General features: G+C 48.8%; 4 protein-coding genes and 1 non-coding gene across 11 annotated transcripts in view; 1 reads left to right on the top strand and 4 right to left on the bottom strand.

The window, feature by feature from the left end:
- The window catches only part of FMO5 (flavin containing dimethylaniline monoxygenase 5), a 241,443-nt gene that overhangs the window by 762 nt on the left and 212,913 nt on the right, over positions 1-27,768 (bottom strand). The window lies entirely within an intron of this gene.
- The window catches only part of CHTOP (chromatin target of PRMT1), a 51,535-nt gene that overhangs the window by 18,557 nt on the left and 5,210 nt on the right, over positions 1-27,768 (bottom strand). For 3 of the 7 annotated variants that reach the window (XM_056123842.1, XM_056123836.1, XM_056123837.1), the window contains 2 exons: positions 27,435-27,572; positions 24,383-25,549 (listed from right to left, as the gene is read on the bottom strand). In XM_056123842.1, coding sequence (XP_055979817.1) covers positions 25,344-25,549; positions 27,435-27,572 — 344 coding nt within the window. In that variant the 3' untranslated portion in view covers positions 24,383-25,343. Of the gene's footprint in view, positions 1-24,382; positions 25,550-27,434; positions 27,573-27,768 lie in introns of those variants that run through there. The other 4 variants (XM_056123838.1, XM_056123839.1, XR_008793730.1 and 1 more) reach the window with 3 other exon arrangements.
- Positions 1,032-1,103, bottom strand: TRNAM-CAU (transfer RNA methionine (anticodon CAU)). Its single transcript has one exon. It is a non-coding gene; the product is annotated as a tRNA-Met (tRNA).
- ILF2 (interleukin enhancer binding factor 2) lies at positions 1,347-11,695 on the top strand. Its single transcript, XM_056123833.1, has 14 exons — positions 1,347-1,440; positions 2,042-2,101; positions 3,022-3,064; positions 3,635-3,739; positions 4,139-4,216; positions 4,878-4,980; positions 5,900-5,965; positions 7,821-7,937; positions 8,407-8,485; positions 8,718-8,805; positions 9,227-9,288; positions 10,379-10,493; positions 10,839-10,929; positions 11,025-11,695. Exons 1-14 carry the CDS (start codon positions 1,436-1,438, stop codon positions 11,183-11,185), a joined length of 1,173 nt encoding a protein of 390 aa, XP_055979808.1. The 5' UTR covers positions 1,347-1,435; the 3' UTR covers positions 11,186-11,695.
- Positions 11,639-13,682, bottom strand: SNAPIN (SNAP associated protein). The gene is made up of 4 exons (XM_056123843.1): positions 13,506-13,682; positions 13,093-13,139; positions 12,848-12,966; positions 11,639-12,477 (listed from the first exon to the last, which is right to left on the bottom strand). Exons 1-4 carry the CDS (start codon positions 13,646-13,648, stop codon positions 12,376-12,378), a joined length of 411 nt encoding a protein of 136 aa, XP_055979818.1. The 5' UTR covers positions 13,649-13,682; the 3' UTR covers positions 11,639-12,375.

Raw genomic sequence — 27,768 nt, 5'->3', positions numbered from 1 at the left:
GTACCAGACACGAGATAGTTACTTCTTGTTATTACTGACAGCCATGACAGATGTTCTCTCAGGATAACCATACATCAAGATAACCATACATAGCACTGGTTTTGCCTGTTGCGGGGTCACATAGGTCAAGATGACCATACATAGCACAGGCTGTGCCTACTGTGGGGTCGTAGGTCAGGATGACCATACAGGCACTTAGGCCTTGGTCAGTTAAAGGGCCAGCTTCCCACAAAAAACAAAAAACTTAAAAGAATTGCCGACGTGAGGCTAGATCCCAGCACTGGAAGAAAATAATAAAGTCAAGACAACAGTAGTACTTAATTCTGTAAATAGAACTAAACTGTTGCCTCACTTTGCACAAAAATGGTAAAGAGTATCACATAAAATTAGACTTTGCTAAATCAAGGGTGTATGTTGTAATTTTTCGGGTAGAAAAAGTCTTAACTTCCAAGTAACAGACCAGGATGGGGAACAGGGCTGGAGGAGAAGGAAAGGAAGGAAAGGGAAAGTATTGATGAATGCAAAAGAATGCAAAGAATAAAGAAATTCAGGAGGGAACAAAACAGCAACGGGACTAACTTAATGGAAACACACATGGGAATTCAGAGAGATGGAATCAATTTGTAGAGTGAAGGAAGAAGAAAAAGGGAAGCAGGCGGTCAGGACCTGCTGGGTCCATCGCTCCGAGCACCTTGCCTTGCTCTGTCTGCACATTGCTTGGCTATCTGCTCCGGGGGTCTATCATCAGAGGCTGCCTCGGTTTTCGTTTTACCCTCACCATCCCGAGTTCTTCCACTGGAGTTTAAACAGTCCTCCCGCAAACAGGCTTCTCACGCTGCTTCTACTCTTCCCTGAGTTGTAACCGTGCACGTCTTATCCGTTGCTGCCTAAAATCACTTACTGCTCGATCCCACTTGCAGATGGTATGGCGGCTTCTAACCGGTGAGAAGAGGGGGTTTGCGTTTACATTTCTTGGAGAATCTTTAATTGAAAACCTGAGAGAAAAGAAAACGAATAAAAATAAGCTTTGATAGCAGAGGATGGTTTCGATCCATCGACCTCTGGGTTATGGGCCCAGCACGCTTCCGCTGCGCCACTCTGCTTCTCGCAGACCGAGAAGCTCTAACATACCCTAGGAAGTTTGTTTCGTAGTGTACGTCTTGACGTCTTGCTTTAGCGCCACCTCGTGCCTGGTTTGAAAATGTTCGCACTCGCAAATCTGTTCTCATTGGGAGGCACCCGCCGCCGCCGGCAGTTTTGATTGGTTCGCCGACCTGCTTGCTGGGTGGACCAATAGGCATCGGCGGCGGAGCAGGGCGGGAGCCAATCCCGCGGGGTTTTGTTGGGACACGCCGGCAGGCCGCCTTCCCAGTTGTGGCTCAGCGGAGCGGAGGGGCGGTTGGTACAAGCTCCATTGTTAGGCATTCGGGGCGCCATGAGGTGAGGCTGGCCGTTCCGGGAGGGTTTCGGGGGGCCGAGCGCGGGTTCTGGGAGGGCAAGCCGAAAGCCGGAGACCCGGGCGGGGGCTGCCCCCAAGCCGGGGGCGCGTGGTCGTGGAGATTGCGGGGCGTCGGAGGCCCAGGATGGGGGTGGAGCCCGAAGCCGAGGGGGCGTCCCCGGTCCCGGGAGGAGCACCCCCTCTGCAGCGCTCCGTGCTTCATCCCCCGGGATCACCCCCGCCCCAGCCCCCCGGGAGGTGCTCCTCTCTGCAGCGCTCCGTCCTCCAGCACCTCAGGAGCAGCCCCCTTCCTCTCCCCCCCCTCAGCATCCCGGTAGGAGCATCGTGCTTCGCTCCGTGCTCCCTCCCCCGGGGAACATCCCCCGCTCCAGCATCCCGGGAGGAGCATTCCTCTGCAGCGCTTCGTGCTCCAACACCCCGGGAGCACCCTCTGTGCAGCCCTTCGTGTAACGGAGCCCTGCGGGGAACGGAGCCGGGACCCGCCTGCGCCTTGGTGGCTCGGGGCTGTGTAGAGGCGGAGGGGCGTGCGGAGAGGGGCCCCCCCTAAGGACGCAGACACCAGCGGCGCCCCTCTCATTCCAGGGGCGATAGAGGCCGTGGCCGTGGCGGGCGGTTCGGTTCCAGAGGCGGCCCTGGCGGAGGGTGAGTTAGACCCGCGGGGACGCGTAGGTTCTGCTCAGTCGCCTGCAGGACCCCGCGTGGTGGGGGCGGGGCTGGGGGGGTCGCCCCTAGATTCCCCCACGACCCCTCCCCTCCACTCCCGCTCGGTGCTTATGTGAGGCTCAGTCCTGGCTTAGACAGCCATGTTGTATAGGTTAATAGGTATTTAGACTCCGTGTTGTATAGGTTAATAGGTATTTTTATGTGTTACCTTGATAATAGGTGTCTTGTGTAATGTATAGATAAATGAATGTGGCTACGTCGTGTTTGGAGACATAGATAGTCCTGTATCATACATAGTACGTAGGTGCTTATATTATGTAGGTAGAGATGCACTTTCACTGGTCTGGTCCCACTACAAATGATGGGTATTGATCTCTCTGTCATATAGATGTTTTTATGCCACATAGGTAATTATCATTCCATATCACACTTATGTCACTATGCGGTACATAGATTGTAGGCTTTTCTATATCATGTATATTGATACTTCATATCACAGGCATACATTAACTCTGTGTCACATATAAGCATACAGATATTTCTGTTTCATTTCTTTCCTCCCTTCCTGCCAGCTGCATTAGTCTGGTTCTCCTGTGCAAGTTTTTAGGGTTGTTTTGTTCTCTGGCTCTGTGTCATATGTAGGTACTTCTGTATCATACAATGTATGATGTGTGGCTGATTTTGGCCACACCTGGTGGTGTCCTTGGTTACTCTTGGCAGTGCTCCGGGGACCATATGGGATGCTGGGGATGGAACCCCGGTGGGCCTCAGCCCAGTCTCACTGTTTCTATGGCCTGTATCTTATGCCGTCATCTCTGTACCTACATAGAGAAGGAGATGGTTTCTTCCTGTGTCAGTTTGGTTCTGCTGTGCAAGTGACCAGGCTTGTTCTGTTCTAGGTTCAGGCCCTTCGTGCCACACATCCCGTTTGATTTCTACTTGGTGAGTACCAGCAGGTCACCTGGGAGACAGATGGGTCCATGTCTCCAGGGACTGTAAGGAGGGATTGGGGTTAGAGCTGAATTGGGGAGTGGAAGGTGAGGACGGGATTGCAGCCCTCTCTCAGAGCAGTCTGTACAGGTCAGGAGAACTTAAGCATGACTGTTGCTTCAAGTTTGGGTCCGTTTTAGACATTTTGAGTTAAAACAAGCTTAAACTTTTCAGATGTTCGTCTTTCCTGTGGTTGCTACAGAAACAACACATTTGGCCCAGAGTGTACTCAGTGGCAAACACATGCTTTTCATGGATGCAGCCCTCTTCTTGTCCCAGGCAACAAACAAAAAATAAACCCAAAGCCTGGCCTGGAGAGATAGCATGCAAGAAAGGCACTTGCCTTGCACATGGATGACACAGCTTTGATCCCCAGTACCACATACAGTCCCTGAGCACATAAGCTCTGAGCACCCAACAGTGTAGTCCAAAAATCAAAACAAACCCAAAGGCACCAAGGCAAACCCCTTCCCTGTAGATGGTTTTTGGCAAATGTTGTATCGTTATTTGTTTCTGGTTTAGTGTGAAATGGCTTTTCCACGGGTCAAACCAGCGCCAGATGAAACATCCTTCAGTGAGGCCTTGCTGAAGAGGAATCAGGACCTTGCCCCTAATTCTGCTGAACAGGTATTGTGTGTATATGCATGTATGTGTATTTTTTGATTTCCTGTTGCTAGAGTTCTCTAGTAAGCTACAAAAATAACTTTTTTGTTTGTTTTACAAAAGTAATTGTTGGTGAGGTTATACTCTGGGGAAAGTTTCTTATTCCTTAGTTGTAATTGTGATGGGGAGAAAACCGGGTGAATATATAAGCAGGTTGTAGGTGCTTATATTTTCAATAAGGAGTTTCTCTTTTGGTTCAGAGGTTGTTTTGTTTTGCCATGTTCAAGGCCTAAAGGGTTGCTTTTTCAGGGGTCCTGTGCCTATACTGATGCAACTTATATGGAAGGAATTAGGGGAAAATAGACTCTGAGAGTTGCTTGCAATTTTTCAGCTTAGGTATTTTTGTTTCCTTCTATTTTTCAGGCCTCTATTCTCTCCCTGGTGACAAAAATAAACAATGTGATTGATAATTTGATTGTGGCTCCAGGGACATTTGAAGTGGTGAGTAAGGGGCCTAGTGATATATAGCAGGTAGGGAGGGCATTTGCCTTGTACATAGCCTGGGTTCAATCCCCAGCATCCCAGTATAGTCTCCCGAGCACTTCCAGGATTAATTCTTGAGTACAGATCCAGGAATAACACCGGAGCATCACTGGGTGTGACCCAAAAAGCAAAAAAATAAATAAATAAATAAATAAAAGTGGTGATTAATGATATAATTCAGGTTTAGAAATGGCAGCCTTGGTACTATGGAAGTTTCATGGCCTTTTCCTCTTAGTTCTTCAGTTGCCTATTCTCCAGTGCCAGATCTGAAATGGGCAAATACAGTTGGGTGTCGGACAGCCCTCAGTTGTGTGTCAGACAGTCCTCGTATTGCCGATAGCAGCTAGCCATGGCTTTTTCTCTGTTTTGGGGGGCTATGATTTGATCTCACTACTTCCAAATCTGTGTGAGAAGCAGTTGTGTTAATGGAATTCTTTGTGGAGTTGGGATAGCCTTTTTACTTCTTTGGGGGTGGGGGTGGGGGGTGCCGGATTGGGGGAGAGACCATGCAGGGTCTGCAAGGGATCTAATTGGAGGTCCCTGGACATGGATCGTGTGCTCCTGCCCTTGCATCCCTCCTCATGACCGAGGTTGTTTTTTCTCTTTGAAATCTCAATAGCAAATTGAAGAAGTTCGACAGGTGGGATCCTACAAGAAAGGAACCATGACCACAGGACACAATGTAGCTGACCTAGTGGTGATCCTGAAGATCCTGCCTACATGTGAGCACACCTGAGAGCAGAGCAGGGTTGGGTTGGAGTGCATGTCCTGTTTAGAGACCAGGGGTAGAGGAAGGGTTTGGTAGGCTTTTACTTTGGGTGCTGGGGTCGCAGCTTGGGTAACATGGTACAGTAGTATTGATGTTTATGGATTTGATGTACAAAGTTTCTGTACCTTCTTCCAAGGAAATTAGTTTTAAATGTTTAGGCTCTGGAGGGGATGTCTGTGAGAAATTGATGAATTGCTGGAGTTCTTCACCTGGGGTGAGCTTGCCTTCCTTGGGACACCAACAGTCTCAGTGGAGAGGTGCTAAGGGCTACTGGTATCAAGACCAGGGATGCTAATTACCCTGCAGTTAGACACAGGACAGCACCTCTATTCCTTATGCCCCCCTAAATGGTATTTGTACCACCAATTCCAGAATACCATAGTTCTTGTTGTTAATTTTTTTTTTAATTTGTTTGGCCTTTTGTTTTTAAGCGAAACCTAGAAGTACTCAGGGCTCTGTGCTCAAGGATCACTCTTGGGGAGCCATTTGTTGTGCTAGGGATAGCACCTGACTTCTATACTCTCTGGCCCTGTTAGAAGAGGTGTCCTGTGCCCTCAGCCTTCCAGTTACTGTCCTGAATGTCTGAATATTAGCATCCTCTGTAAAAGGCTTATTCTTTTTGTTTGGAGGGGCCACACCTGGTGGTCCTCAGGGCTTCCTCTTAGTGGGCTCAGAGGGCCACATGGGTGCCAGTCACCTGCAAACAAGGCAAGTGCCCTGTCTGCAGAACCTCTCCAGTCCTTCCAATGCTTCTTCCTCTACCTGCTATTGCTTTAGCCTTGACTATGGGGCAGAAATCACCAAAATAGCCTAGAGATGTATGTAAAGTTTCATTAAATACTTAGGATGTTTATTCTCCTTTTCTCAACCAGTGGAAGCTGTCGCTGCCCTAGGGAACAAAGTTGTGGAAAGCCTAAGAGCACAGGATCCCTCTGAAGGTTTGTCACAGAATGCGTGTTGGTGGCCAGAGAATGTGATTATGAGCATATAGTTCAAGTAGACGGAAGCATGGATGCAGGGTTTTTTTGTTTTGGGACCACACCCAGAGTGCTCAGGGCTTATACTGGCTCTGCACTCAGGAATCACTCCTAGTGGTGCTCAGGGACCACATAGGATGCTGGGAATTGAACCTGGGTCAGACACAGGCACGTGTATTACCCACTGTGCTGTTGCTCTGGCCCCAGTGGGTCCAGTTTTTTGTTGGTCAAGTTTATTTCCCAGCAGTGCCCAGTGGCCCTATCTGGTGCCTGGGATTGAACCCAGGTCAGCCTCTTGCACTGCAGTGCCTTACCTGCTATACTATCTCTCCAGCTGTCTTGACTATTTTGGATTTTTTTTTATTTTGGGTGACACTAAGCAGTGTTCAGTGGTTGCTTCCAGCAGCACTGGTGGACTAGGTGCTGGGGATGGAACTTGGGGCTCCTGCATGCAAAGGATCTGCACTAGTCTTGCGCCATGTCCCCAGCCATATCTGGGCTGTCATGAGTAGTGCTGAAGTGAAGGTGCTGTTTCTTTTCATCTTAGAATTGGCACTTTTTTTTTTGTTTGTTTTTTTGCTTTTTGGGTCACAACCAGCGATGCTCAGGGATAACTCCTGGCGGTGCTCAGGGGACCATGTGGGATGCTGGGGATTGAACCCAGGTTGGCTGTGTGCAAGGCAAACGCCCTCTTCAGTGTGCTATCGCTCTGTCCCCTTGACACATTTTTATAGGGGCTACACCTGGCAGTGCTTGAAGAGTCCTACAGTGTTGGGGAGCAATCTGAGGACCTTGCACAAGGCTAGGTTTGAGTCCCACAAGGGGAATTGCTTTATTGTTTTATTTTCATAAGATACTCTAGTTTTTGTGGACTGGAGCTATAGCACAGCGGGTGGGGCGTTTGCCTTGCACGTGGCTGACCCGGGTTGAATTCCTCCGTCCCTCTCGGAGAGCCCGGCAAGCTACTGAGAGTGTCCCGCCCGCACAGCAAAGCCTGGCAAGCTCCCCATGGCGTATTTGATATGCCAAAAACAGTAACAACAAGTCTCGCAATGGAGACGTTACTGGTGCCCGCTTGAGCAAATCAATGAACAACGGGAGGACAGTGCTATAGTGCTACTTTAGTTTTTGTAATTGAGGTACCTATTATATTTCACTAGCAATGTATGGGGCATTCTTTTTCTCCTTTCTCTACAAAGTTAGGCTTTGGGGTCGCACAAATGATGCTCAGGGTTTCTGCTCATATGTAATGCGGGTGTTGGCTGCATGTAAGGTAAACACCTTGCCCTGTATCATCTCTCTGGCTCCATACTTGGCATTTTGTTATTATTTTTTGTCTTTGGGCCATATCCAGCATGCCAGAGGATCACTTCTAGTTAGTGCTGGAGATTGCACCTGGCAGTGCTCCAGGTACCAGACAATGCCCAACATCTGCCTGCCCTCTTGTCTGCCTGTCTTGTCTCTGGGGAGAACAGTGTGGGGTGCCAGGAATTGAACTGGAGTTTGCTTTGTGCAAACACTTTCTGCTCTGACACACTTTTTTGGGCATTTGGAATACTTGGCAGTGCTCAGGGTTTACTCCTGGCTCTGTGCTCAGGGATCACCCCTGGTAAGGTTTAGGGGTCTGTATTTGGTGCTGGGATCAAGCCTGGTATAGCTGTGTGCAAGGCAAGTGCCCGCCCGCTGTTCTATCACTGGCCTCAAGTATTTTTGTTTTTTTGCCCCCCAATCTCCTCACCTACACACATCTGCAGCTTGCGTTTAATTTTGGTCATCTAATAGAAATGAGACAACTTTGAATTTTTTTTTCTTTCAGTTTTAACCATGCTGACTAACGAAACTGGCTTTGAAATCAGTTCTTCTGATGCTACAGTGAAGATTCTCATAACAACAGTGCCACCTAATCTCCGAAAACTGGACCCAGAACTCCATTGTTAGTCCTTTTTTTTCCATTGCTGCGAAATTTAATGCAAAATAAGGTCAATGTTGCTGTTCATTTATGTTAGCTTGTTGCTATTCCATATGAAGCTGTGGGACTTAAGTTTACCCCAGTTTTGCTCTCTGTAATTTGAAGCTTTACCACCTCCCTAATGAAATTATCAAGACAGGGTGACCAGGAAAGCAGTTTGGAGACCTAAGAAAAAAGATTGAAGAAATGTGTTTTGGGTGTAGGGAGGAGTTGGCTTTTGAAGAAAATCATGGCTGTTGCTTATTTCTAGATTTGGTTTGGGTAGAAAGTTTTGCACAGGGACTTGCTGTTATCAACGTCCATACCAGAACATGCGCCGGTTTAAGAAATTACTATTATCCTGTTATCTCTTCCCATGTTCTTGGGCTGTGGCAGAAAAATGGCAAAGCTTATTAATAGGAGTGTTTCATGGCCTGTCATGCTTGTCTCCTAGTGGATATCAAAGTGTTACAGAGTGCCTTAGCAGCCATCCGACATGCCCGGTGGTTTGAAGAAAATGCTTCGCAGTCCACGTGAGTATCTTTTAACATGACTTCTCAACTACCATGAACAGCAGGATACCTTCATATTTCCTCTGGCAGGATCTCTGAGCTGTGAATCTGTCTGGATTTTCATTACTACCTTATGCAATCACACGTAAATTGCATGCAAAAGAACATGTTATTTTAGAAAGAGCAAGCTCTATATTTCAGCAGTTGAAGGACATGACCCTACTATTAATCCTTAGTTTCTTTTTGCCTTCAGAGTTAAGGTCCTTATCAGGCTGCTGAAGGACCTGAGAATTCGTTTTCCTGGCTTTGAGCCCCTCACACCCTGGATCCTTGACTTACTAGTAAGTAAAAGGGCATCTGGAGCAAAGTATGAGAGAAATCTCATTAATAGACGAATAATCTAATATTCAGTCTCAGTTTTTAAGAGTCTTCAATAGTTTGATCTGAATTGTGATACCTTTGTCCACATTTATATTGTTGTATTGTTACTGAATGGTCATTTCAAACTTGCTTCTGAACGGCTAGAGCTTAACTTTTTTCCTCATGTTTGATTAATGACAGAATTGCCACTTTGGTGACCTAAAGGTAAAGGTAAAGGTAAAGGCCCTCCCGTTGATCGTCGATTTGCTCGAGCGGGCCCAGTAACGTCTCCATTGGAGACTTTGTTGTTACTGTGTCTGGCATATCCAATACTCTCGGTAGCTTGCCGGGCTCTCCGAGAGGGGCGGAGGAAATTTGGTGACCTATCGTGTTATTTTCCAGGGACACTATGCTGTGATGAATAACCCTACTAGGCAGCCTTTGGCCTTGAATGTGGCATACAGGTATGATATGTTTTTAGGTTTCACTGTGGGTATAAGCTGCTTTGAGAGGCTTTGTTTGTGTGTGTGCTTTAGTTTGTGTTGGGGATTGGATACAGGTCTCATGCATGTAATATGTACATGTTAGCACTGGACCACGTACCACCAGGATTTTCTGTTGTTATTGTTTTTTAATTTGGGGCCATAACTGGCAGTGCTCAGGGGTCACTCCTGGCAGTGGTATGCCAGGGATCAAACCAGGGTCAGTCATATACAAGGCAAGCAAGCGCCTGCCACTTACCTCTCCAGCTCCTTTAAAAATTTTAATAGTATGCTTCAAATATTTTGAGTTAATTTCAGGTCACTGCATTGATGTTCACAGCAAAGTGCATTTCGTGCATGCAAGATATGTGTATGTGGCTTGTGGAGGACAGACCGGTCTCTGCACATGTGAGACCTTCGGTTTCTTTTTTTTTGGGGGGGTCACACCCAGCTTTGCACAGGGGTTACTCCTGGCTCATGCACTCAGGAATCACTCCTGGCAGTGCTCAGAGGATCATATGGGATGCTGGGAATCGAACCCAGGTCAGCTGCATGCAAGGCAAACACCCTGCCCGCTGTGCTATTGCTCCAGCCCCGAGACCTTGGGTTTAAGTGTGGTTAGGGCCAGGGAGAAGGCTCAAGGGCTAGAGCACCTGTTTACGTGCAGGAGGCTCAGTTCAGTTCTGAGCACACGGTCCCCCAGAGCACTGCTGGGAGTAAGCCCCACCAGCTGTCGCCTCAGAAGCAAAGAAAAAAGGTTAATTTTCCAGTTTTTGGGTCACCCACCCAGTAGTGCCTGGTAGTGCTGTGGGCTTACTCCTGGCTCTGCACTCAGGATTTACTCCTGGCAGTGCTTGGGGGACCATATGGGATGTGGGAACCGAATCAAAGTTGGTTGTGTGCAAGGCAAGCACCCTCCCTACCCACTGTACTCTGACTGCTCAAAAGCAAAAATTAAAAACCTGCTAAGTGTGGTAAAATGAAGTGTGTCTGGGTTTGTTTTACTTAAGAGAATCATGTGCAAATGGTACTAACCAGGTATGTGTTCTTTTGCTGTCTTGCTGTCTCTCAGGCGGTGCTTGCAGATTCTGGCTGCAGGCCTGTTCTTGCCGGGCTCAGTGGGGATCACCGACCCCTGTGAGAGTGGAAACTTCCGAGTCCACACCGTCATGACCCTGGAACAGCAGGTCTGAGATGGCTCAGGGTAGCTGGCGTTGGCAGGGAGGTGGGCAGGGAGTCAGAGGGGTGCAGGTGTAGGTCTTGAAATTAAAAATTGTTTGTGGGGCTGGGGATAGAACATGGCAGTAGAGCACTTGCCTTGCATGTGTGAGGCTGGAGTTCACTGTCAAGCCCTGTTTTAAAAAATGAAAAAGTGGGCTGGAGTGATGTATACAGCAGAGCTAGGAATAAGCCCCCTGCCACTGCTGGGTTTTCCAAAAAGCAAAAACAAATAAAAACCCCAAAATGTCTTCCTATGACAGTACTAGATGAAGTCCTTTCTTTGCTCACTACCCTACTCTGCTGTCCTATAGGATATGGTGTGCTACACGGCTCAAACTCTGGTCCGAATCCTCTCCCACGGTGGTTTCCGGAAGATTCTGGGCCAGGAGGGTGATGCCAGCTGTAAGTAACTACTACGGCCTACACGACTGAGTTCTAAGTATTTCTTCCTTCTCTGCAAGGTTGACTGACTCATCCTGTCCTCTATCTTACTTCAGATCTTGCTTCTGAAATATCTACCTGGGATGGGGTGATAGTGACACCTTCAGAAAAGGCATATGAGAAGCCACCAGAGAAGAAGGAAGGTGAAGAAGAGGAGGAGAACACAGAAGAACCACCTCAAGGAGAAGAGGAGGAAAGCATGGAGACTCAGGAGTGACCATCCCTGCCGCACCCCTCCATCCCAAGGGGAAGACTGGAGCCTAAGGTGCCTCGCTTTTTGTAGTGGCATCTCCAAGGGATACGGGAGACAGGAAGAGACTCGTTGGAGGTGTTGTTCCACTTGGTTCCGATACAGGCCTAGTAGCCAGATGTCCCCTATTAATGCCCTGTGCCATCCTGCACTCTGTAGCGAAGCAGGGCACCAGCAATTTCTAGAGTCCCCAGCTGAAAATCTCTCAGAAGTACTCTGAGTCATTAAAAATGTTGTGAACTGTTATTGTCTGGATCCACCCCCCCATCCCCCCCATGATTCAGGTACTTCCTGATAAGGTTCTTACTCCTTTTCCTTTGGCATCTGGCAACATTTTTGTCTTACATATTGAAAATAATAGTGTCTAACAATTTGAAGCTGTATTTGAATAAAAGTACAAAGACTTGGAACCTTTCCATATCTGAAGTAAACTAACACAGTTTAAAGCATTTATTGAATTAAATGGTTCGAGCAACACTGCTGCTGTATTCAAGCCAGTGCGACCACATAAGTGGAGGGGGTGGGAGGGTGGATGGATGTTCAATCCCCGAGCACATCCAAAATATTCACCTGCCTGCTCTCTTCCAAAACTCAGTGCAAACAAAAGTCAAGTTGCAGGAAGAGAACATGCACCCATGATGTGAATCACTAGGCAAGTAATGGAAGGAACCCCTGCTGGTTAGCGGCCAGAAGGTGGGGCATCTACAGGGGCCTTCGGTATATACCTCAAGTGCGGAGTCAAGAACAGCTCAGTGGTCGGGGTGCCTGCTCTGCAGCCACTGGACTGAACTTTGAAACCCTACACCATGTGGTCCCCACTGAACACTGCTGGGTTTGGCCCTGGTGGTCTTCAAACTTGAGCACTGAGCTGGCCAGGCTGGCTCCAGACCTGTGCACTGCTTGGGATGGGCTCCCATCAGAAAAAAACTATAGAGTCTTGCACTTATCCTGGAAGGAAATGAGCTGTGAGGGTCCAGATCTGAAGTCCTACGCACACATGTTTGGGCCCTCCACAAATTCTTGAGACTCCAGTGCTTCGTACAACTACAGGCTTCCCACTTAATGCCCCAAGGCAGCTTGTCGGGGGACTGTTCCATCAGGCAGTTGAGGATTAGGACTTGTGCTATTCCGAGGCTCTTGGCCCATCTTCTGACTGTTTACTTGCTTGGGGAGCCAGGCGGGTAAACTCCTGAGTCCAGCATAGCCCTCCTACGAGCGGTTTCCTTGGCAACACTGTGGTTTAGCCTCCTCAGCCGTTCCTATAAGATAAGATTTTATAAATTGCCTTGTGCTGGGAAATATTTTAGATTGGGTCTGTAACAGAGTCCAACTTCTCAGAACTGAACAGAAAACTACAGCCACCAGGTGTCAGGGGAGGTGGTTGGGCAAAGCAACTGTTTTGAAGGTGTGGCGCACTGGGTTCGGTCCTGGCACCACCAAAAAGCCAGCCACTTAGTATTAATAAATACAGTATGTCCTGTTAGAACTGACACTATTTAATTCCCCAAAGTACGGTAATCTCAAGTGTGTTTGAGACTTGATAACAAGTCTCTAAAGACACGGACTTGAAACAGAGCAAGAGTGGACTGGTGGGGTGGGGGGGTGTGGAGGGGAGGCACGTTCCCCTACCTGGGCGTTCTGCAGAATGTTGTTGACCAAGACGACTCGGCGCCGGGCATTGAGAAGCTTCTTCACGTAGGGGTCGAGATCCAGGGCCACTTTCTGATCTTCGTTGATGCGGCAGAGCTCTGGGAGATGGAAATAAGGCGCGACTCGATTCCACCTGGGCTCAGTCACCAGGACCCTCCGGCGAGCTGCGGGGAGCAAGGGGAGAACCCACCCGGTAGCCAGGCGCACGGGGACGGCTCACTCACCGGTGGCCAGGTTGTCAATTTGCTCCCGAAGCTCTACCTGGCTCTCTCTGCAAAGAGACACAAGAACTACAGCGTCTTGGGGCCGGAGCAGATAGCACAGCGGGTAGGGCGTTTGCCTTGCACGCGGCCCCGGGTTCGATCCCAAGCGTCCCCGAGCACCGCCAGGAGTAACTCGTGCATGAGTAACCCTTGTGCAATGCCGGGTGTGACCCCCAAAAAAGCAAAAAAAAAAAAAAAGAACCCAAAACACCCAAAACTGCAGTGGCGCTCGGGGCACCGACGGCTTCCCAGGAGCTCCCAGAGGCCGGAGCCGCCCCCCTTCCTTCATCCCCAAATACAGACGGAGAAACTGAGACCCCCTAGTCCGTTCTCGGTCCCCCCCAGCGGGCCACGCGCCGGCTCCCCTCGGGCACCTGACGGCGTGCACGTGAGAGTCGAGCTGCTGCACGGCCGGCCGCAAGAACTCCAGGAGCCCCTCGGCGAACAGGTCGCGGCCTGCGGGCCCCGCCACCGGGGTCCCGGCTCCAGACACGGCGGCGGAACCAGCCCCCGCCATCGCGCACCGCCGCGAGGGCCGCTGGGAACGGAGACGCCGTCAGCGTGCTCCGCGAGGGGGCGCTCGGGAAATCGCGGCGACGTCCTGAGCATTCTGGGAAATGTAGTTCGAGGATTTGGGGGCGGAGAGACTCCTGGGAGTTGTAGTTCTTTCTAGGCCGTGGCTTGGTAGTTTTGGAAGAAAATCTAGGGAATGGTGGACACGTTTTACATTTTCCAAAGGTGAAAATGCGTATGTCCCCAGTTGTCCACCGCCTCCCCCTTGTTTGCTTTATTAAAAAAAATCAGATCAGCTGGGACTGGAGCAATCTGATATCATAGCTGGGAGGGTTCTTGCTTTGCACGTGGTCTGCTGGGTTTTGTTTTGTTTTGTTTTTTGCTTTTTGGGTCACACCTGGCGATGCACAGGGGTTACTCCTGGCTCTGCGCTCAGGAATAACCCCTGGCGGTGCTCAGTGGACCATATGGGATGCTGGGAATTGAACCTGGGTCGGCCATGTGCAAGGCAAACGCCCTACCCGCTGTGATATTGCTCCAGCCCCAGGTCTGCTGGGTTTTGATACCAGCATCCCATATGAGCCCTAGAGCACCGCCAGGAGTAATTCCTGAGTGCAGAGCCAGCAGAGCCAGGAGTAACCCCTGAGCTTCGTTGGGTGTGACCCAAAAAGCCAAAAAAAAAAAAAAAACCCAAAAAACCAAAAACCAACAACCAAAAAACCCCTACTTTTGGGTCTGAGTGAGAGCTTACCAAAACCACAGCATGGCCTTAATGCAGAATGCAGAGGGATGTTGCTTGCTGAGGTAGTTTTATCCCTTCCCAACCCCCTTTAAAGCTGTCTCTGCAGCCATCAACTTTTCTTTTTCTTTTTTTAAATTTTATTGAATCACTGTGAGATAATTACAAGCTTTCATGTTTGGGTTACAATCACACAATGATCAAACACCCATCCCTCCACCAATGCACATTCCCCACCACCAATATCCCCGGTATAACCTCCCTTTCCCACCATCCCCCTGCCTCCATGGCAGACATGATTAGCCATCAACTTTTCCCTGGTGCCTCAATAGCAAGATGTTCTGAGAATGGGTGTGCTGCTGTCAGCGTGTCTAGACCACAGCTGGTGAACCGGCTGAGAGCACAGGCGTTCATGTTTTCCTTTTTCTTTTTTCTTTCTTTTTTTGTTTTTGAACAGCGTGCAAGGCAAATGCCCTACCGCTGTATCACCCCAGCCCCCCCAAAGTATTCATCTTTAATGGCCCTAAGATATGTCAAAACTGTATATTACTATTACAAAATAATGAAATTACAACAAACGCTCAGATATGGATTAACAATGCAGACATTTTGCTAAGTAAAATCAAACACGCAGAAGGACATATGTGAGGCAGCTTATGGAGACAACACAATGGTGTGGAGTGCCAACTTTGCATGCTGGGAGTTGGGTTCCTTCCTTGGCACCACATGGTCCCCTAAGCACCACCACTAAAACAAAAGGACACATTCATTGGGCCAGAGAGAGAATGTGTGTGTGTGGGGGGGGGGGGGGGTGTTAAAATTTCATATGGCGAACATAGGTTCAGTTCTTCGTCACTGCATATGGTTCCCGAGCACCCCCAGGAGTGACCCCTGAGCACCTCTGGCTGTGGCCCAACCTCCTCCACTCCCCCCCAAAAATAACAAGTTATTTGTTTCACTTTATATTATATAACTAGAGAAAATACATGTAAATAAAATATAGGGTCTTTTTGTTTGGTTTGGGGGGCCACACCCAGCAGTGTCAAGACTCACTCCTGGCTCTGTATTCAGGGATCATTCCTACTGATACTTTGGAGACTCTGTGTTGGGGATCCAACAGGGGTCAGTCACGTGCAAGGCAATCTATCTCTCCAATCCTAAAATAGATTTCTCTGGTCTTAAAATAGAGGTTTTTATTCCTTGGCTGGAGAGATAGTATGTTGAATAAGGCATTTGCCTTGCACGCAGCTGACCTGGGTTAGATCCCGGTTACCACATACAGTCAGTCCCCTGAGCACCACCTGGAGTGATCCTTGAGCACAGAGCCAGGAGTAAGTCCTGAGTACTTCTGGGTGTGGCCCAGGAATAAAAAAATAAGTAGATTAGTGTTTTTAGCCCTTTACGAGAATCATGTTTACCGGGGGATATAAAAAATGGGAGTTGTTTGATCTGTATAGTATGGGATGATTTTTAAAAAGTCTTGAGGATTACTGATAATTACTGTTTAAAAAAAAGAGGGGGGGAGGCTTGGAGAGATAGTACATGGGATAAGGCACTTATCTTACATCCTGCCAACTACAGTTCAAATCCCAGGCACCACATATGGTCCGGGAGTATGACCAGAGTTACTTCTGAGACTGGAGCCAGGAAAAGTTCTGAGCACGACAGGGTTTGGCCCCAAAACAAAACAAAACAAGCAAACAAAACACACCAAAGCAGAGGAAAGCAAAGCAAAACAGAACAGAATCTATTTGGATCTCAGATTGACTCAAAGGGCTAGAATGGATGGGAGGCCCCAGTTTGATCCCTGGCACCCCAGAGTTCTCAGAGGAGCAACTGTTGACCACTAAGTCTGGTGTAGGCCCTGCACATCCTGGGTGTGGCCCACAGACAAACAAATAAGAATTAAAAAAAAAACCCACAAGTTTGCTTGATTATATTTGAGAAGCTGATTGGTTTTGATGTAGGTAGGTAGATAGGAAGGGTCCCTTCCCCCCATGGCAATGGAATTCCTGAAAAAAATAATAAAACCAATAGCCCCAATGCTGCAAAGAGCCCACCTTGTGAACTCAGGAGCCTGATAAGACTTCACCTGGCACCAACAGATCCAGAGAAGGTTGGATGCCCCTCCAAGAGAAGCGCAAGCGGGAACAAAGGCCCCAGGAAAGGAAATTCAAAGTTCACTCCCAACTTTGCCCCCTTGGAAACTACCCCAGCAATGGACTCTTACCTAAGTAGAAGCCCCATGTGGTGCATCTTGAGAAAAACCCAATGAAAGCTACCTTGAACAAAGGAAGCAAGCGTATATGCTGCCTGAGCCCGTGTGCGGCTTGAGCTCAAGTGGCTGAGCACATGTGGTGCCTGAGCACATGTGTTGCCTGCATCTCACCTCTTGAGATGTGTACGGGGGCTTTCTCTGTCTTTGGAGAAGCCTGCATTCTCTCTCCAGCAAATTACTCTCTCCTCTTTTCTCTCCCTCCTTCCCTTTCTTAAAACCCTCCAAATAAAATCTGTTTTTACTTTACTGCTCCTGTACTCCTGAAATTCTTTTCTTTGAAACAGAACAAAGATCTGGAAGGCCTGGGTAAAACTGAGGTCTGGTTTTCCTTTCCTGCAAAGTGCCTTCCTAGCTGGTCCTCAGCTGATGGCAAAGGTGCATTGGGAGAGAGTGACCATCTCTCTCCTCTCTGCCTCACATAAGCCATCCGTGGGTACCCACCAACTTCAGTTCTATCAAAAGGTTCCTAAAAACACAGCATCTAGGAAGGAGCAGAGGACTGGAGAGAGGTGTTGTGGGCAGGGCATATGCACTGCAAGATCCCCCAAATACTTCTGGGAGGGACCCCTGAACACAGAGCTAGGAATAGCCTCAGAACACCCCAGGTTGTGCCCTCCCATCTTCCCCTTAGTACTGTTGGGTGTAGCTGCCGGTTGTCTCGCCAAAAAGGAAGAGTTTTTCTCTTTTTATTATTTATTTATTTATTTTCTCTTTTTTCAAATGGAAGGTTTTGGAAGGTTTTTCTAGAAGGTGGGGCTGGGGGATTACTAGGAACAGGGTCCTCATGGTTGAGGCTGGAGGTTCTCAGGGACCATAATGCTAAGCATGACCACTGCTGACGCTGGTGAGGACTCCGCCTGGTGAGGATGACATTCCTGGAGTGACAGCCCCTGAGTCAAGTGACAGCTCCTTCAGGTACCTCTGGAAAGTAGGGCTGCCAGACAGAAAATAAAGCAATCAAAAAAGAAAAGAAACCAAATATCAAAGGCCTGGGCACTGGCGAAGTAAATGGAATTTCAGATGAATGACAAATAATTTCTAGGGTAAATATCTTATCTGGGAATTCTACTTCAAAGGCTGCTTTGCTCAGGAAACCCTGCTTTGTGTTTCTGCTTTGCTGTTATCGGCTCCCTTGCTGGGCTCTGGGAGTCAGCTCTTATCTCTCGGGGCCGGCATCTCCCTGGCTCTCCCGCTCCATGGCCACCTGTGCTCCGAAACCCCAGCTAGAGGAAAGAAATGGTGAAAGGGAGTGGAGAATCCATCTTTTCTGGGGTCCTTGGTCACCTCTGAAAAAAAGGCTGGGCAAGAATGGAGGAGAAGCCCTGAAACTTGGTAACAGGCCCAAGGGAGGTGTTGATTCAGTTCTTTATTCTTGGGATCTGTAGCAGACATGCAGCCTCCTGGCATGAAACGTTCCGTGCAAAGCCCCCTCCTCCCTGTTTGTACCCACAGCACAAAGCACAGGCTCACCAGACCTCATTGGCCCCGAGGCTGGTGGCAGTGTCAGTTGCCAGACCTCTCTGCCCTCAGTTTCCCATCTCCAGCCTCTGTGTGCGCTGGTTGGCTTCCTGCAAGCATGTCCCTGACAGGTCCAATAGGAAGTGCTGAAGGGGCATTAGGCTCAGCGTGTCCTGTGCCAGTGTGGTGCCTCTATGAGGAGGAGGGGGCGGGGGTCCCTGAAGGGCCCCTTTTAGGACATGGCATGGTATCTAGTGATGGCTTTGATTGGGGTGGGTGGGAGCCTGACAGTCTCCCTCTTCGTGTGTTTGTCATGTACAAGAAGGGACAGGAAGTTCTGCACGTGCTGTCTGGGGAGGCCAGGACCTAGGGAGCCTTTGCTGCTTCAGTGGGGGTGCTGGAGGGGGCAGCCATGGATGGTGCTGGGACAGCGCAGGTGTCAGGAAGCCCGATAGTCCAGCTGTCCTCTCAGCAGGCCCCGCTGGAGCTCTGCTCCTCAGTTTCCCATGGTGAAGCAAAGGCAGATCTTCAGAGCAGGGGCAACCCCTGGCCCTGCTCTTCACACAGGGCTCTGAGTCTGTCGTGTGTGTGTGTGTGTGTGTGTGTGTGTGTGTGAGAGAGAGAGAGAGAGGGAGGGAGAGAGAGAGAGAGAGAGAGAGAGAGAGAGAGAGAGAGAGAGAGAGAGAGAGAGAGAGAGAGAGAAGGGATAACAGGAATGGAACCACAGGGTGGCCATGTGCAAGGCAAGTGCCCTACCTGCTGTACTATTGCTCTGGCCCCTATTATTTTCTTCCCAAGTGAAGAAACCTTAGAAAGGCCTCATGAGAACTTTCCTTTATCCCCAACCCCCACTCCCGCCCCATGGTCAGAAGCCCAGAACTGGCTGGCAGCTTCAGACCCCATCACAAGTTCCTGGACTCCCCCAGGCCTTAGTCTCCACCTCAAGTTCAATTTGCCTTGCTTGCTTCTGAGCCCTGGGCTGGTCGGGACTCTAACCTGAGAGCAGATAGAGCTTAGCTGGAGACGATGCAGGGCAGCCAGTGGGGCCCAGCTCTGTCTCCCACTGGGACTTGCAGCTGAAAGTCAGAGATAGAACAGGAGAGGAAAGATCCCTAACAAGAAGCTGGAGGCTGCTGTCTGGGGAAGGTGTCCCTGGGACAAGAATGTCCCTGGACAGCTGGTCCCTATTCTGGCAACCAGGCAACCAGGCAAGCATGGGAGTATTTCTGGGGTAAGAAATAGCAGCTGGATCCTTAGAGGCCTCAGAGCTGGGGCAGCCTTGCCCTTCCTTCCCATGCTGCCTCAGAGTGGGGGGCTGGGCCTACAGTAGGGACCATGGTAGAGAAGGCACAATGGCCAGGCCTTTGTGCCATGCATGTCCCTTGCACTGTTCCAGAACCTTGTCCCTCCCCACTCAGAGCTTCCGAACCCTTTGTATTCCTTTTCAGGGCCTTTCTCTTGGTTCTTACCCATTTCACTGGTCTGGTTGCTGCTTGCCTGGCTGCTGGAACTATGGGCCCCAGGAGCGTAGAGCAGAGGCCAAGGTGCTGCCATGTGGGATAATGGGGTGTGGAGTCCTATTCTCAGTCAGCCTCTATTGTTTAGGGACCTGGTTCTTTCCAGAGGCTGGGTCTGGGGGAGGGAAGAATCCCATGCTCCAGGTCAGGCATTGCAACACTACACATGGGGAGACAGAGCAAAAGCAAAACAGCAGGAGATGGTGCTTTCTGTTTTTTCTTTGGCCACACTCAGCTGTGCTCAGAGCTCCCTCCTGGTGAGGCTCAGGGCAGAGGCCCTGTGGGGTTCTGAACCTGGGCAGACCAGTACGAGACAAGTGCCTTAATTTTTGTTTCTCTCCAGCCCTTCAGAACAGAGCACATTCTAAATTGGGGCTACAGAGTTCATGACAAGGGGGTGCCTTATGCCCACTGTTGGGCATGGTGCTTTCATGAAGGGGGGTAGACACAGGATGCAGAGGTGTGGTGGGTAAGATGCTGGTGCCCATCTTCACTGGGAACCTCCTAATCCTCACACGACATTTTCTCAGTAGGAGAAAGTCACACGTATGAGCTCACAGCCCTGGCACGAGATGGGTCTGGAGGCTGTGGGGCAGCCCTCTGGGCACAAAGCACAAGCTCTGAGTCCCAATAGGTTCGGGTGGCACTGGAAACAACTGGGCAGGGGAAGCAACTGGAAAGCTCACCTGGCTCCATGGGAAGCACTCCTTCTATTAAAGAATCCTCGTTTCTTGTCTGCCACTCATCTTAGTCCAGAGTTGAAGCATTCAAAGATAGACCCTCTTCGGGTGCTGGAGAGATTAACATGCTTTCCTTACACACAGCTGACTCAGTCGATCCCCAGCACCCCATATGGTGCTGAGCCCTGAGCCCTGCCAGGAGTGACCCTCAGCACAGAGCCAGGAATAAGCCCTGCACATAGTCACATGTAGCAAAAACAAACAAAAGCTCCTGCCCCATGGAGTTAAGAGCACAGGCTTTGCATACAGGAAGTGCAGTTTCCATCCTCAGCATCACACAATTTCCCAAGCACTGTCCAGCACTGTGGTACAAAAATTAAAGGGGAAAACTATGGTGACAAGTACTGCTAGGAGAAACTCCTGAGCATCTCCACATGTGACTCAAAAGAACAAAACCCCACAAAAATTAAAGGGGAGATACTAGAGGTTTGGGCATTTGCCTTGTATCCACTGAACTGGATTTGATCCTTAGCACATGTGGCTCCACAAGCCCACAAAAGGTTTTCCCTGAGAACAGAACCCTGAGCACTTGTGAGGTATGGTTGAAAAGCGGGGGAAAAAAAATCAAGAAAATGGACTCCTGACCCCAGAGTTCCCTCAGTGGATGGAGGGGCAGTGGCAGGTTGGAGACAGCAGGCCATTTTTCCCTTAAAAATCCTCCCCTCAGGCTGGAGCGATAGCACAGCAGGCAGGGCATTTGTTTTGCACGCAGCCAACTCAGGTTTGATTCCCAGCATCCCATATGGTCCCCTGAGCACCGCCAGGAGTAATTCCTGAGTGCATGAGCCAGGAGTAACCCCTGTGCATCACCGAGTGTGACCCAAAAAGAAAAAAAAATCCTCCCCTCATTCACCAGCGATCACTCCTGGGGGCTTCAGAGGACCAAATGGGTGTTGCAGATAGAATGTGGGTGGACCACATACAAGGCAAATGCTGTATGGCCCCCTTCCACAGGGTCTTGCCCAGATCTTTCCTTCTGATTATGGTGGTGCTAGGGATGGGAACTCAGCACCTTACATATGCAAGGCAAATGGTCTACAGACCTCCTCCACATTCCTGTCCATATCTTCAGTCAGGATATCCATTTACCTGGAGACCTCCAGTCTTTTTTTTTTCTTCATTTTTTATAATTTTATTTATTGAATCACCGTGAGAGCAGTTACAAAGCTTTTGGGTCTAGGTCTCAGTCATACAATGAAACACCCGTACCTTCACCAGTGCCCATTCTCCACCACCAAAAATCCCAGTATACCCCCATCCCACACCCTCCCCCTGCCTGCGGGGCAGATGATTTCATTACTCTCTCTACTTTGATCACATTCACTATTTCGACACCAGACCCACCATTATTTGAGATTTTACCCCAACACTCAGATCTGCTGAAAAGGCAACAATAGACAATTTGTGTTCTATTGCTGGTTATGAGTAACATATGATGTCATGTGGCTGCAGCAGGGCCATGTGGTTTTGAAATTCTGAAATTTTAACACTTAAATCTGGAGGGATTTCTGCCAAAAGCCACTGGGTTTAGAGATCTGCTCCTGAGTCTCTGGAATCATGGCCGTTGAGCAGCTTGATGAGGAGCCAAAGAGGCCGTTCGTGGGCGATGACTTGGGGTCTCATTAGGGTGGAGAGGACAGGCCCGGCTCCACCTCCCCCCCCCCATCCCGTGAGACCCAACAAGTTTCGTCACTGCGGGATGACAGCCACCAAGTCGCCAAGAGGGAGCAGACGGAGGGACAGCACCCATTTCCCCCTGGGGTGGCCCGGTGACAGTAACCTACTGCGTGGTCCGGACACATTTCTGACAAGAGCCGCTGGGTTTCGAGATTTGTTTCTGAGTCTCTGGGATCATGGCTGTTGAGCAGCTTGATGAGGAGCCAGAGAGGCCCGGCTCCACCTCCCCCCCCCATCCCGTGAGACCCAACAAGTTTCGTCACTGCGGGCTCAAGCCTGGCTGTCCAATGGCCTCTGGAGGATGACAGCCACCAAGTCGCCAAGAGGGAGCAGGCGGAGGGACAACACCCTTTCCTCCCTGGGGTGGCCCAGCGACAGTAACGTACTGTGGAGTCCGGATGCATTTCTGCCAAACGCCACTGGGTTTTGAGATTTGTTTCTGAGTCTCTGGGATCATGGCCGTTAAGCAGCTTGATCAGGAGCCAGAGAGGCCATTCGTGGGTGATGACTTGGGGTCTCGTTGGGGTGGGGAGAAGCCCGGCTCCACCCTCATCCCGTGAGGCCCTGTGTGTTGCGTCACTGGGGGCCCAAATGTGACTATCCAGTGGCCTCAGACGGATGGCAGCCACTGGGCCGCTGGGGTAATAGGCCAAGGCACGAAACCTATTCCCATCTGGGTTGGCCCAGCACCGGTAGCCTACTGCAGAGACCAGACGCATTCCTACCTAAAGCCACTGGGTTCTGAGATTCGTTTCTGAGTCTCTGGGATCATGTCCATTAAGCAGTTCAATCAGGAACCAGAGAGGCCTTGCCTCCAATTATATAGCTGAGCTGGAGGTGGTTTGTGGGTGTGTTTCCCACACACCTAACTTTTCGCCGTTTACTTTCTTGGTAAACTTTGCCCCAAGTTTTTGGGGTCTGGCCAAAGGCACAGCAGCAATTTTGGGGGTATCTGGAAGTCTGAAGGCGCCATGAGGCTGCTGATGCACTCGCTTCACAGGTACAGATTGATCTGCTGGCGGCACCATACCCCCGGAGACCTCCAGTCTTCCACAACAAAACCTTCATGGATTCCATCTGGTGCTCTCCAGCACCTCTTGAGGGGGATCCCCATTCATTACTTAACTGAATTCATAAAGGGTAGTGCAACATACCCGAGGGCCAGCGTACCTGAGGGCCTGCTATGGGCACTGCCACATGCACCTTGGTCAAGCTGCACTGATTGCAGTATAGCTGTTCTCTCCTACTTGTCATCACTTTTCATATAGGATCACAGCACACAAGCAAGTCATGGGGATGGCCAGTGAGAAGTTATGGCTTCAAGGATTGCAGGCAAGCAAATTTTTTTTTTGCCTTTTTTGGGCTCACACCAAAAAGCTATGCACAGGGATTACTCCTGGCGGTGCTCAGGGGACCATATGGGACGCTGGGAATCGAACCCCAGTCAGTCACATACAAGGCAAACGCCCTACCTGCTGTGCTATTGCTCAAGCGCCAAATGTGACTCTTGATGTGGCCTGGAGTACAGGCTCATGGCAGTGGTGTAAAGGATAACAGGAGTAATGTGATCGATCACCTTTAACCCAGGGCCACACCCAACTTTGCTTGGGGAACATGCAGTACCTGAGTTTGAACCTGGGTCCTTCTGAAAATAACTTAAAAATTCTGTATTCTGCATCTCACATTTCACTCTTTTCAGGGGATAGTGGTGGCATGGAAGAATAGTAAAGGGCCACAATGAAGAATACTTGGGCTATTCCTTGCTATCCTCATTAGTGTGATCCCAGGCAGGAAGTACCTGGGAACCATATTTAGTGCAGGGATCAAGCTGGGCTTGGCTGCTTGCAAGGCAAATTCACACCTCTGGCCTTTTGTGGTATTTCTGGTGGTTTTGGGGGATGGAGCAGTGGCAAAAGCATCTGCCTGGCAAGATGTTGTGAGCTTGATCCCTAGTGCCACCCAGAATGGAAGTGTGCTTGTGCCCTAAGGTTCTGGTACCTGGGACCACAACAGTGTGATCTCTGGTGCAGAGCAAGTTGTGAGCAAGCAACAAGGGCAGGTCTGAAACCAACACCCAACATATGTGCTAGCACCACACTACACAGCACATAACCCCAGACACAACCAAGCACACACAAATTCCAGGAACAAGAACAAAAGATAAGGAGGAAAGTGCGAAAGCACTTTAGGACTTACACCAAAGTGGGCATGCTCTGTCCCAAAGTCACTTCTCTTCCCACCCACTGAATCATAGCACAACTACGAAGGTATATATTAAGGCTGCCAAAGCATTTCAGAAGACGCCATAATAAACAAACTCCTGGCAGGATTTGAGAGAACAAGTTCTTGTTATAATGAACCAGAAATACAAGATTCCATTGAAACTTGAACAGTTCACAGAGAGTATGGCTGAACTTAAACCTTCAAGGGAAATATATCAAACATAGCCAATAAACAGAAGCCCAAGATTGGCTTGGGATAAATAGGATTACAGCATTTCAGCATGGTAGCTCATAACCCCACAGAATAACATCAGGTTAGCCCCCCACCATCCTATCCCTTCAGAAGTTATCTGCTTCCCCCGACTGTGGGTATAAGTTAACCTGATTGCATAACCCCTTGGACAAAAGGCAAAACCAAGAGGAAAGCTTCTAAAATCTTACTCCATGGTACTAAGTGCACATACTTGACCCAGCAGTTATCAGCGGACATGATAGTAATTCAAACCAAAACCACTCATAACCTGTTATGAGTTCCTGGACCTGTATCAATGTTCTCCAAACTCCCTACACCAAAATATCAACATTGAGCTCCAGTTTCTATACAGGAGACTCTTCAAAACCTAAGTATCAGAAACACCAAGCTCTCTTTGGGACTTTTTCTGGGACCACAGAGATGGCAGAGGATGTTACATGTCAGACAGAGCATTTGACAAGTGGAACCCCCATTCTCACCCCAACTGGCAGAGGTGAGAAGAGGATATCCTAACCACAAGGGCTAAACAGTCAAAACCAAAGAAATCTGGGGAAAGAAATCAAAAATAAAAATAAAGCAAAAAAAAAAAAAAAACCCCAAAACAACAAAACACCCAAGTTGGTGGTGGTGGGGGTTCAAACAACACAGTATAAAAAAAAGCAAAGGAAACACACAAAACACATATAAACTAGTGGCAATTTAAGTCCACAGCCTGTTGTGATCAATCGGTCCTTCCAGAATCAGTCAGGTTTCTTCTCAGCTGTTATTTACATATGTGGCGACTTGAACAAGAGTCTCTCACAGGCCAGCAAGCTTCAATCATTGGTTTCGGGGTCTGTCTGGGCCATGTAGGCATCCAACTCGGCGTCCAGGTGTCCTTTCGTTTTTGACATGTATGCATCCAATTGGTTGTCCAGCTGCTCCTTGGTCAGCACAGGACGAGCTAGGGCACTTCTTCCCCGGCCACGGCCTCGACCTCTGCCTCCAAAGCCCCCTCTTCCCCGACCTATCATACCCCGACCTGGCACAGGGAAAAAGAAAAGCAGATAGTTACTAGCAGGTTTAATGTGGTCCCATGGCAAATAGCCCCTCAGCATAGCATAAGGGGGACTAGCTGAAAGGCTGAAGGGTAGGGCAGAGAATCTGGCAATACAGGAAACACACCAGGTAGAAAGCAACACATGGAAAGCACACATAATGAATCCCTTACTACATGCTCATCTAAATGTCATGTAAGAACATTTCAATCTCTTAAAGGGAAATGGACAAATTATTTAAGTTCACATAAAACAATAAATTTATATATAGTAATGCAATGCTAAACAGTTTTCAAAATAAGCTTTCTTGGAGATAAGTTTATAGAAAATTAACTGTTATCTCCTCAAATTTATGAGGTCTAATCCCTGCCAGGAGATTAGAGTGGCTAAACACAAGAATAATTTAGAGAGATGAGGAAAAACATTTTAAGTTGTCCCAGCCACTTCTATCTTCAATTCCAGTCCCTTTATAACAATTATGGTTATCTGAGAGGTGGTTTCAATTCACTTGATAACATAAACCCAAGCATTCTAAAAAGTGAGACTACCCCCAACCCTGTGATGTCTCTCAGAAACCAAGATAATTTGGAAGCGGGTTATTTCATCCTGAAATCCAAACTACCTTATGCTTCACGTAAGCCAAGTGATCATATAATGAATGAGAGGGAAAGCAAGCCCTCATCAAATTTCATTTTTAACATCTATTATTCCTTGTAATTTCAAAGGCCATATATTATCGAAGACCCACCATACATTTTAAAAGGATCAGAGCAAATATATACACTGGAGCTATTAAGTGTATAGAATCCTCTCACCCGTGAAAGGTGGTGTTAGGAATTTTCCACTAAACTCTTAAGCCAGAAAACTCCCATGAGATTCGATATTTAATAACAGCAATATCATCAATCTCTTCTCCAATCTGTGTCTTAAGTTCACAAAACAAGTATCACTAAGCTTCAAAGGTGAGATCAGCAAGGGGTCAGTTAACTGACAAAACCATCTTTCTAGCCTCATTAAAATAGTAATATGGGGAGGGGGCCAGAGAGGTAGCAGAGCTGGTAGGATGCTTGCCTTGTAAGCAGCTGGCCCAGGGCTCAATCCCCAGCACTCCGTATGGTACCCTGATAACCAGCAGGAGTGATTCCCTAAGTGCAGTGCTAGGAGTAAACAACAAGCATTGCAGGGTATGGCCCAAAACCAAAATCAAATTAAAGGAGTTAATGTTTAAGGATTGGAGAGAGAGAGAGACAGACAGTACAGGAGGCTATGGCGCTAGCATTTGCACACTGGACCCCAGTCCCATTCCCCAGCACCACACAGGGTCCCCAAGATATCTGGTCAGGAGTAAGGCCTGAGCAACACTAGGCATGGCCACTACCCCTACTGCCCCGCCCCTCCCTCCAAAAAGAGAAAAAAAAAAAGAGAAACAAACTTCGTCTTTAATTTACCAGATGTCCCACACCAAATCTCATCACCCTCTATTTCATTTTGTACACCCCCCCCCCTTATGCTTAGTCTCAAAGTGGGATTCTGTGCTATGGGGGCGTGCTGCATGGTGGCAGGCAGGGACAGAAAGATATGACCCCAAATCAAGCATATTGTCATTTTAACAATACAATTTAAATTTGAGAGAGCCTGAAGGGAGATGGTATATAATTTGGCTCTGTAACAACCCATCATTAGTTCCTGGGAAACCCATCACATAACTAGCATGTGAATTTTGAAAATAAGCCTGTTTCAAAAAACAAAACAAGACAAACAAATAAGCTTGCCTATGATATGATTTGAAGCTGTGCAGAAAAGTGGCTCTGAGTTTCGAAGGAAGAGAAATAAAAGGGAGCTATTCTCTGAAGTTGGGAGCTGACTAACCTCTACCACCGAGTCCGCCACGACCCATAGCTCCACGCCCTAGGCCCCCTCTCCCAGGACCTCCACGACCTCGAACACCACCTCTTCTTAAGCCCATTCGGGGAGCTACGGCTCGTCCACCTCGGAGCAGGTTTTGACCTTGGAGAGGAGGCATACAATGTATATGCAGGTAAATCCAAGAGACACAAAGTAGATTCCAACCAAAGGCAGGCGTGAGGGTTAAATGAGTTAATCCAGTTAAATTTTAGGTGGGGGGGGGGGGGGGCAAATTGCACAGGAGTGGGTAGATTAAGCTGCTCTTAATTCAATCAACAAGTCTAACCACAAATCCATT

Source organism: Sorex fumeus, unplaced genomic scaffold (assembly GCF_029834395.1).
Source record: "Sorex fumeus unplaced genomic scaffold, SorFum_2.1 ptg000047l, whole genome shotgun sequence".
Lineage (NCBI taxonomy): Eukaryota > Metazoa > Chordata > Mammalia > Eulipotyphla > Soricidae > Sorex > Sorex fumeus.
Note: the sequence above shows the minus strand (reverse complement) of the source record. Positions and strands in the feature narration are given on the sequence as shown.